Raw genomic sequence first — 11,123 nt, 5'->3', positions numbered from 1 at the left:
TGTGTTTTTATGGCAATTAGCACTGACTATGTTTATAATCAGATTATAATTATATATTTTTAACAGGCATATTATTGCCACGTGAATATGCCTTTGTTTTATGGTTTACTCTTACTGTATTTGGATGTCCGTGTTCGAATTGTCTTGTTAATTGTTATGCTAATCTTCCTCATTTGAATTTGGCCAGAATTTCATAACGTTCTGGTTACATTAACTAGAGTGAGTCTGCTGGAAACAACTCTCAGTCCACTTAATAAACATTCATGCATCATGTTATAACACAGTCCATAGAATAAGGAATACTAGTAAGTTGTGTTCACCTACGTAGGGACCGTGCGTAAAAAGTAACGACACCCTGCCAATCCGAAACAAAGCCCACCCAACTGGTGTCATATAAATGCTGATGCATGAACGCAACAGCGAGAGAGAGAGAGAGAGAGAGAGAGAGAGAGAGAGAGAGAGAGAGAGTCAAGGGCGAGGAAGCGGACTCAATAAACTGCTATTTTGCGTTCACCAGAAGTATCCATCGGTCAGAGGCGACGAAGTGGCACATTATTGAAGTTTTTAACATTTGTCATATTTTCTGTGGAGATGGCTGGAGTTATTTGGAGCAGTATCTGCAAGTTTGGGCTCCTGATACATCTTTTACTCTTCTCTTACATTTCTAAGACGTCTTCAGTGAGTCTCGACCTGACCGAGCTAAGAAATAAGGTAGCAAAGATTAAAGTCAATCCAAGGGGAAATTTATGGGCAACAGGTGAGATATTTTGACTGTATTCTATATCGACATTTGCTGTATGGCATGGCCTTTATAGTACACGTATTGTTTCCCCAGTTCGCTCCGAAATTTAGTTTATTTGGTTGTATAATATGAACATTTTAAAGTAGATTCTTTCCACATTCAAAATTAAATATTATTCGCAATAGTTTGTTTGGAGGTATAACTTAATATTAACTACAGTGATATATGTATCAATATGTTTAGACTACATGGTCATACTTCCAGAGGTGCAAATTTGCGTAATTCAATTTGCTTCAGTCTTGATATTCGTATAGGCACGATTCTGTGCTCCACTATTTCTCTGATTGAGGGAAATTGCTATCATTTCTTTTTTCTTGATTCAATCATGAAGGTCACTTCATGGGCAAGAAGAGCGTCGTGGGTAGCTCATTGCTGGAGTCTCCAGATGAACCGTCTCTGAACGCAATTCAAGCCGCTCTGAATTCAGACCAACATGATGAGCAGGAGGAGCTGAGAGAGCTGATCACACAAGAGGTCCTGAAATTCGCGCTGCAGACTCAGCTACAGGACACTCAGAGGAGACAGGAAAATCATGTAAGCCAACGCACATATCAAAATAAAATGGTTATGGAATATATTTACCAACAAAAACAACACGAATTAATTTTTATAGCTGATTAAAATACGCGGGGACTGGATGAAGTGGAAATTCAGCCTATGGACAATGATGGGTTACCTGATATTATAATTAAAAAATAATTCAGGCCTGCCATTGTTTGTTTAAAAACGTGTATATAAAAATCTAATTTCAGTGATAGGCTAGCATGGGCGAACAGTAGGCCTATCTGTTCATGTAATTTATATCTTAGTTTTATGCATGCTTTGTACCCTACAAAGACAAAAAAAAAGAAAAGAAAAAAAGGGAATTAGGATTATGTTGTCAAACACTGCTGGGGTAGGGGAGACTGGGGATGGTTGTCACACGGATTGGTTGTCACACTGCTTATATATCTCTCTAGTAGGCGCCGTTGAAAGATTTTTTTAAATCAAAATGTCTATTTTGGGCTCATAGTTCACCCAAAGTCATTTCAAATTTCAACTCATTGATGTTTTTCTTCTATACTTCTATGCTATTAATTAATCTTCAAACAATTATCAACGGTGAAAACTATGAAGGGAGGGTTATCATTTATATACTTTCTTCTTTCATTAGACTACAACATGTGGTCACTAGCTACAATTCTAGAAAAAAAACACTGTTTAAGGATGGTTGTCAGATTTACTTTGGGGTTGGTTGTCACGTCATTTTTCATGACAAATCTATAGTATAAAATAAATGTTTGTCCCTACACATTGGTAGGGACCATAAAGACTTGTGCTTTTTACCTAAGCAATACCTTACCTCATTGAGACAATTTTGTTATGAAAGGTTGGTGAATAACCTAGGCGTTTTGGCATATTTTTTATTTAATTTGAAAAGGCAGTGTGTTCTAAATAAACATTTTGGATCTAATATATATTTAGCATTTCTACAAATTCAGAACTTATTTGATGACTACAATATTTATGATTTTATTTTTGTGACAACCAGCCCCATATCGCAATGAGCAGGTTGTCTTTGTGAGTTTCTATTTTATCTTATATTAATGCAAGATGATAAACGGTATGCCTACTATAACCTAAGACTTAAAGGGATGCACTGGTGTTGAAATGACTCTCATAAGATGTGCTGAAATTGAGTGAGTCATAAATGAGTAAAAGTGTGACAACCATCCTCGGTCTCCCCTAGCCTTAGCAGGTGCTAGTCGTGAGGGGTCCCTCACACTGATGCATTAATTCCGTGTGAGTGAACACACATTCATTAATCACTTTCGATAATACACTGCTCATATCTCTTGCCTTACAGTGTCATTTTAATCTTACAGGATACGGAGTTGCTGCTGAAGACATTGGAAAACTACATTGGATATGAAAGAAAATGATCAAGGCTTTTGTCCCCTATGGATATACTGCACAATAAATGACTTGCACAATAAATCTACAAAGGCTTATGTTTACAACTTTGTGACAGGTCAAAAGATTTTAAATGAAGTGTTTGTAACATTGTCTATTGATCTTAAGTTTAGCTGCTGTATAATTGTTGAGTAAAATTGTTGTGATAAGAGACCAAACCTGCTTAAATATGTTTACCATTGTGATTTTGTTTGCATTATGATGTACATTTTAATGCAATAAAGACAATGGTTTGCAGAATAAGAGTGAAATATCTCTTAACTGTAACATTAATGGACATACTTAAGTCTGTACATGTCTGATTTAAATTATAACTAGTGTTCTTTTCTACGTCGGCATCACTACAATCTTTGTGGACCAGGTAGTCTAGGAATAGATAATGTTAAGGACCCTGTCACTAGTGGCTGTGTCTGAAACCTGCAGAAATGCTGCCTTCTTCAAAGTGTGTAAGAAATGCCTTCTAAGGTGCCTTCATTTGACTGATTTTGAAGGCAGCATCGATGTATCCTATGCGATATATGCAGGATATATGCGATTAACTTTAAGCTTCTTCTTCCAGTAAATTAATGGCGACTGAAAGCAGCGGCAGAGTTAGCAAAGAACTGTAAAAGAGCCCGTCCTCAACTGCAAGTACACAGGGAGCTCGATATTCTGTTTTAGTTATACTTTTTGAATAACATTTGAATTACTTAACACGCTGAAATAACATGACGCTTGACGTCTTTCCGCTTTCAAAGTGCCTCTCAATCGCGTGCTGCAAAGGCACCTCCGAAGTCGCCTTTGAAGGACAGATGAGTAATCAGGCAGCGAGGCAACGAGGAATCAAATCAACTGACTTCGGTTTTGGACACAGCCGATTTATTTCACAACGTTTTAAAGAAACGGCATATGTTTGACCATAACAATAGTTCTTCCTGGTTGTCCTAATACAATAGTATTAATTTGCCCCATACTCTAGTAGATGAAAATCCATCATGTCTCAATGGTCTTGTACAATTTATTTGGTATGGAGTTCATGTACAAACTATTCACTATTCGCTCCCAAAACTACCACCAAATGGGCACTGAATCTCTAATAGACAAAGATGAGTGATTATTGGCTGTTTCTTACGCTGGCTCCAGAAAAATGAATGGTATTTCTGGAATTTCTCACTGTAGATGACCTGTTTGTGAACTGTGTTCTACTGTGTAGCTGCAGCAATGGTCCACTCCAGTGTAGTGCAGAACTAGTGCAAAAATGTCCAGATGCATTATGAGTAGCTGTGTTATAAATGCAGCATGCACACAAATGTTTTTTGCACCAACACGTTCAGTTGACTGTGTCTAATAAGGCCACCTCAGAGTATACACTGAGTGGTCAGTGGTTATCGACTCCTGCTTGTTAACACAAATAGCCTGTTCCTCTGAAGAGTAATTAATGTGGCTGATGTAAATTATATTTAAGCATAGTGAAGAGGTTTAGTAGTGGACCAAAAATTATTAATAGGCAAGAAATGTGATCCAAGCAGCTTTGATGATGCTATGATTGTTGGTGGCAGATGTGGTAGTTCCCACACTTCAGACACAGCTGCCCTCCTGGGATTGTCATGCAAAACTGTCTGTAGTTTGAAGACCACGGTGCGATAAAAAAATCCAGTGAGTGGCAGTTATATTGGTAAAAAATAACTAAAATGTAAATGTGAAAATTGGGAGACTTGTTCAAGCCAACAGAAAGGCCAGAAATGCTAAAATATTAGTGGTTTACAATAGTGCTGTGTTCTGAATGCACAATGCATCAAACTTGAAGCATATGGGCTTCAGGAGCAGAAGACCATGCCGAGTTATATTCCTGCCATCTAAGAACTGGAAGATAAGGCTACAGTGGGTCCATGGATTCATCCTGCCTTTTGTCAATGGTGTCGATTCCTGCCTAGTGGTGTAATGATTAGGAGAATGTTTTCTTAGCACACATTAAATGGTAAATGGTTTGCATTTATATAGTGCCTGTATCCTATGCGCTGTACAATTGATGCTTTTCATTCACCCATTCATACATACACACACACAACACTCACGTATTGGGGTCATTCTATGAAAACGTGCCATTTTGCATTCGGAAAATCAGATTTTCAAAGTATTGCTTTTGTTGTGTTTAAGGACTTATTTGGATTAAGTAGACCCTTACCTGTCAGAAAAATATGTGGTGCCATCTCAGGCTATCTTACTTATTTATTTATTTTCTTAAAATAATCAACATGCACAAGTGTGTTTTGTCAACCTGTTACACACATCAAATTGTATTTAAAATTATTTGAAGTCATACTTATAATAAATCTGGTATATTATGAAAGATACATCATCCCTGTTTATATTAAGAGTGTTTATAAATTAAAATAATGAGGAATATATTTTTTTTACATGCAATCTGCCCAGTCACTGTATCTTTACGGAAAAAATCATGAAAACAAACTAATGTGTTTATAATCATATCCTAACTACTTAAGGGGGGTATTGTTATATTTTACTTAACATATCAAAAGAGTTTATGTATATTTGACTTTTATTTCTATTCATTAAATAAGAGTATTATAAGAGTAACAGGATTGACGGTAGCATACCTGTTCAGGAGACGAGTTTGTTTTTAGACTGTAGTAAGTGGATTTGGCACAGAACATTATGGAAATGAATGAGGACACTAAAGACATATACGTAAAACAGTTATTTTATTAACATTATGAAAGAATTAAAACTAAAATAATTTTTGATGCTATCTGATGCATCCTCTCAAATACAATCATCTCCCAGGAATGATTGTCCCAGGAATGGACAGCAGAGCAGCCTCCCCATTAACAAACTGAGCTGCAAGTTCAACAATCTGGCCAAGCCAGATTCCTCAAGTTCAAGTCAGAGCCTTTTTCTCTCCTTCTTTGATCTTAAACGCCCCTCACGATGTTGCCTGCAACACAATGAAATAAACACATTTAGGGACAAAACATGCTATTTGTAGTATAAATATTATTTAAAATGATGTATTGTATAAATAATTCTGGTTTTGAACACACAGTAAACATTGGGACATGGCAGGGAAAGGGTTAATAGTAACAGGGTTGATGGTAACAGGGTTGACGAAATATGTTTTTGGCAGCCATTACTAGCCTTGTGGTTAACACAATGACACCACATGATGTGCATTCTAGAGAGGCTAATATTCTTGTTTATATGTACATTTAAATTTTCCATGAAATAACTTTTTAATACATGATATCATGGTAACAAGATTGACACACTATGACTGTCCCCTTCTGTCAGACTAAACATAACTCAATGAAAATCCATCAAAAGAGAGGAGCACTTACTTGTCTGCTTGGCATCATCTTCATAAAAGGCAGAGGATATCACTTCCTGAAAATTATGTCACTTTTGGGATAGTCCATTGTCCCTGAGGGGGGTGTTTATCCAAAGTAACAGGGTTGATGCAAAACGCAGGGACAGCACTAAAATGTTATTTTTTTCAATATTCCAAAAAGGTGAAGAATGAAATACATGCATTATAGGTAAACTGACAATTGAAGCTTTTCATAAGTATAATTTGTTTTCAGATAATTTGATTTCATCCTCCTTAAAAGCCTGTTGTAATATAAATATTTTACCCAGGGACAAGCCATTTTTAGCTATTTTTACAAGATATACAATACAAAAAGTCTTTAAAATTCATGAAATAAATCAATGTATACATTTTTAAAATGAAGACTATTTATTTACCAAATGATACCAACTAAATTTTTAAATGTTTTGTTGTTAATATAGCTTTATGAGGTAGTTTTTGTGCCAGGGACATAAAATGGCACGTTTTCGTAGAATGACCCATTGGCTAAGGTACATGACTGTGACCCAGGAGGTTGGAGGCTCAAGCCCCGAGGTAGCCACAGTAAGATCTGCACAGCTGTTGAGCAAGGCCTTTAACCCCGTATTGCCACCCGGGCACTGCTTTGAGGCTGCCCCCTAAGTAACTAGGATGAGTCAAAGGCAAAGAACAAATCATCCCACAGGGTTCAATAAAATCTTCTCTTATTGTTGCAAGACCATCTGTATCCATTTATGGCCACAGTCTACAGCCTTTTTCAAATGGATACTTCCAGCAGGATAAAGCACACATTATCTCAGCTGGTTCCCTGAACATGACACTGACAATGGGAGGTGAGCAGCATGAATGTGTGGCCAAAAGATCTGAAGGACCTGCAGGATGCTTGCAGGTCAGCATGGACCAACATCCCAAAGGAATTTTTCCAGCATGGTGTATTTCTGAGATACTCAAACCACCCTGCCTGGCACCAACAATCATTCCATGGCCAAAGTCACTTTGATCACATTTCTTCCCCATTGTGACATTTGGTCTGAAAAACAGCTGAACCTCTTGACCATGTCTTCATGCTTCTGTGCATTTAGTTGCTGCCACATGATTGCTAATTAAATATTTGCAGTAACAAGCTGGAGTAGAGGTATACTTAATAAAGTGATCACAGAGTGTATATTTATATACCATTGCTCCATAGCAAAGAGGCAGTTATTCCCTGCAATGAACAGGCACAAACATTAACACAGGAATAAGTGCCCAACTAAAAGCTTTATAACTACCCACAATGAGATCTGTACAGTTAGCTATATTATAATATATATTCAAATAAATGTTTGTTTGCAAGCTATTTCAAACATGCAACTCCTCATTCTGACAGCCAGAGATTGCTAATGTGAATATTTAATGTAATCTTAATTTGTCAGTAGTAGGACCTACTTATTATCGTACCCCACAAATGAATACCCGAATACAACATTTCATACAAAAACACATATTGATTTCTTATCTGCCAATGAATGGTGTAATCCCTGTTTCCAAGCAACACTAGATTACACTTTGTAAGGCAACATATGCCAACAGAAATCTACAGATTGGTCGCACAGCAGGAGTGACAAAAAATATTTATTTGTATGTTATGTGCACAAAGCAAACGCAAGTTATCTCAGAAATGGCATATGCACATTATTACATATACTGTACTTTCATTGGTTTTTATGGTGTTTCTTTTTAAATGGAAATACCAAATTAACCATGTTGCATACATGAATAATGTTCAGACTTATTATTCCTACACATGCATATTCTCACAGCTATGAACAGTTCTGCCTGTTTGAGTCCTACACTGATGAAGACATTAAAACATTATTTTACATTTGTTTTTTAAGTACAAATAAACATAGACATCTGCTCATATGTGTGACTGTAAAAATTGGTTATCAGTATAATTGATTTAAGTATTATTAGTATTATTGTAAATTAATGACTAGAATAATGAAAAAACCCAACTTGAAAACATCTCAGTGTTTGAAAATGTAAAACCCCACGCTAACCCAATGACGGAATTTAGCGGGGGCCGAAGGGGGTTTTGCGTGCTTGTCCTTCTGGCGTTGCTGGGAGAACATTAGTAGGGTTCATTATTATCCTCCGTACAAGAACAGAGCAGAATAACATTTAAGAATATACTGGGTCCGTTGCCATGGGTCGGATATGGATTGACCTGCCCCATATCCCGCTTACAGCTGGCCAGAAACGGATCAGTACAATTCTTAATATTCTCCGTTCTCAAACGGGGCCGTATTGTACGCTTAGTGGTTACTATAGTTTTACTCGTTTATCTGACTCCATTTAAATTATAATTTAGAAATTTGGGTTTGCAACTTACGCGGACCTCGGGAGTGATTACATTCTACTTGTACCTGCGCCACCATTACTCAATATATGCTCTTGTGATTAACATTATTGCTGAAATCTCAGTTCGGTGTAGAACTCAGAGGCTGAGGGTCCAGTCAACACAATACATGCAAAACTGCCATGATAGTTGCGAGCCCAGGTCGGCGTAGCATTAACTGGGCTCCTTAGAGCCAATTTGGCAGGAACCAGCGCCGTAACTCCCAAGGGTTCCCTTCGCACCAAATCACAAGAGCCGTGCATCACCGACCCTTTAATTGGCAGAAACTTGCTGGCCTCACAGCTTAGAACTATCACAAATGTACCAAACTGCTGATCGGTCAGTCTTTGGCCCCCATTTTCCCCCTGAGTATTCAGTTGTAATTTAGGCTGAAAAGGTATAAAATGAATTAGAGTCATGGAGATCACGCAAGTTACAAACAAAATAGTTTATTTGCAGACAGGTAGGTTATTAGCTTTAGAATATCACAATCAATTACAAAATACACAAATTAAGAATAGAGATAGAGTAAATAATCATACCTAGCCTGCTTGGACTACACACAAACACAGAGTATAGAATATGCCGTGTGGAAAGTCGAATACGATCTTCCGCTGCTACACATACATACATACATACACAAGACATGTTGTGTGGGAAGTGGAATACGATCTTCCTGATACTTACATACACGTACAATATGCTGTGTGGGAAGTCGAATACGATCTTCCCAGATAGATCTGTCTCCCTTGCTTTTATGCCAAATCATACGTTTGGAACCAGGCGGCAGTGCCATAAATCAACCTGGAGGGGTGGTCAAATCTGGAATTTAGACCCCCACCAGGGTGGGGGTTGTTAAGTAGGGAAAATTAGATGATTACCAAGAGAGGACTGAATTACTGAAGCTATAGTTTATTAAATTCCATTTGGTATGAAATGTATCTCATCCGATTCCTTGATTTTATCAGATCACATCCATACCAAACAGATTACCCTTATGTTTTATTATGTTGCAGTTATCATGAAACTTCCCTCCTGATTATCCATTTTACATGCAATTCCTGTTACCATTACATAAGACTTAATGCAATAATACAAGGATCACATGGGCAATGTTTTCAAGGTGTTACCGGGTCTATTTACTATCTTAATAGGAGTTTTGAATATTTAATCTAGTAGAGCAGTCACCAGTGTAATGACAGCAGTGCCCAAATGAGGGCACTGTGGCATTGTCCGGAGTCTTCCCCGTTGGAACAGGGGGGTCACAGGGAGGTCACCAATGTTCGGGAGGATTCTTTTCCCATGACCCAACTGCCCTTGGACCACTCATACATCTTTCTCTTATCTTTGCCCGAAACTCCCCAAATCTAGTTTAAACAACATTGAAACCCCAGCTCTCAGGCCCCTCACAAATGGCAGCCCTTCCTGACCTTAACCACTATGCTACAGGCCGCCCCATCATATCTATGAATGCTGTAGTTGGGAGTTTTAATGATAACTACATTATGCTGTAAATATGTATTTGTGCCTCTCATGGTAATATACCTTTTGAATAAACCTGATTTGGGTGAATGAAAGGAAAGGAGACACCACCCCAGATTGCTTGGTTTCTTCTCCTTATCTCCGAAATCCAGGCCTTAGCTCTTGACCCTAAAAGTGAGTCACCCATCTATAATTTACAGCCAGGCCCACCAGGCAGGGGGCTAAAACACATGGCTTCTACAGAGACAGCTTTTGCCCAGTTTCCCCTCGGCTCCTGAATGGTTATGCTATCAAAGGTAGACTGTTACAAAAACTAGACCATTACACCAGTCGCACTGAACCAATCAGAATAACACTAAACATTACTATATTCTGACCTGGGATTATCATGAAACATCTTTATACCATCTCCAATATTCCTGTTCTCTAACCTGTCAGGAATGTGAGAAAAGGGGGGCCCCCAGGGCCCAAGAAGGCGCCTCTAAGAATCCTTCTCTAGCTCTCCCCCACAGGCATGTGTGCCAATGGTGGGGGCTAACAATGTATGCTCCAGGAGGGGGAAGTCAGCAAGCTGACCAGCGCATGAGACCAAATGTTACTTATGACTGGCTTACAAAAATCTCTTGTCCTCATGTCCTCCTAAGTGCTACTCCTTTGGTGGTTGCAGGCTTTCTACATTTTTTTCTTTTGATTGGCTTTTGTGACTCCTATGAAGTTATGGCAGTACCTTTGTTTTACCAGTAGGTGGTGAAAATACACAAACAGCAGATCCAGCCCCTGCATGGTTCGAGTGCTTGAATATTGTTTCATTTAGTTTCTACACAGACCTATTGTGTGCGAGACTGAACCTGTGAAAAACTCTGAGTGGCTAGTGACTATCTCTCCTGCCTTTTATCTGCACAAATCTGCGGTTAAGGTGTCTGCTTCTTCAGCTTTGTATTATTCATCAACCTTTCCGAGCTCTAATGTGTTTGCTGTGAGTCTGTGACCTCCCAGAACAGGATAATGTCATCATCGTCACAATGCCTGAGTTTGCTTTGCATCTAACAAGAACCAGGGGACTTGTGTGGGTGCTATTAATAATTAAACAACTCCTAATTGCATTTCTTGGCTTGTGTAATTTATCATTTGAGGTGGCACATTTGTATCTTTAGGGAGGAAAG

The 11,123-nt window shown here is 38.3% G+C and overlaps 1 protein-coding gene across 1 annotated transcript; it reads left to right on the top strand.

Moving 5' to 3' along the window:
* Positions 1-488: 488 nt before the first annotated feature.
* nmbb (neuromedin Bb) lies at positions 489-3,036 on the top strand. The gene is made up of 3 exons (XM_061244255.1): positions 489-757; positions 1,134-1,336; positions 2,668-3,036. The coding sequence occupies exons 1-3, from the start codon at positions 592-594 to the stop codon at positions 2,722-2,724; spliced, it is 426 nt and encodes a 141-aa protein (XP_061100239.1). The 5' UTR covers positions 489-591; the 3' UTR covers positions 2,725-3,036.
* Positions 3,037-11,123: the final 8,087 nt, after the last annotated feature.

Source organism: Conger conger, chromosome 6, assembly GCF_963514075.1.
Source record: "Conger conger chromosome 6, fConCon1.1, whole genome shotgun sequence".
Classification (NCBI taxonomy): Eukaryota; Metazoa; Chordata; class Actinopteri; order Anguilliformes; family Congridae; genus Conger; species Conger conger.
The sequence above is the reverse complement of the archived record's forward strand: the minus strand, read 5'-3'. Positions and strand labels throughout refer to the sequence as shown.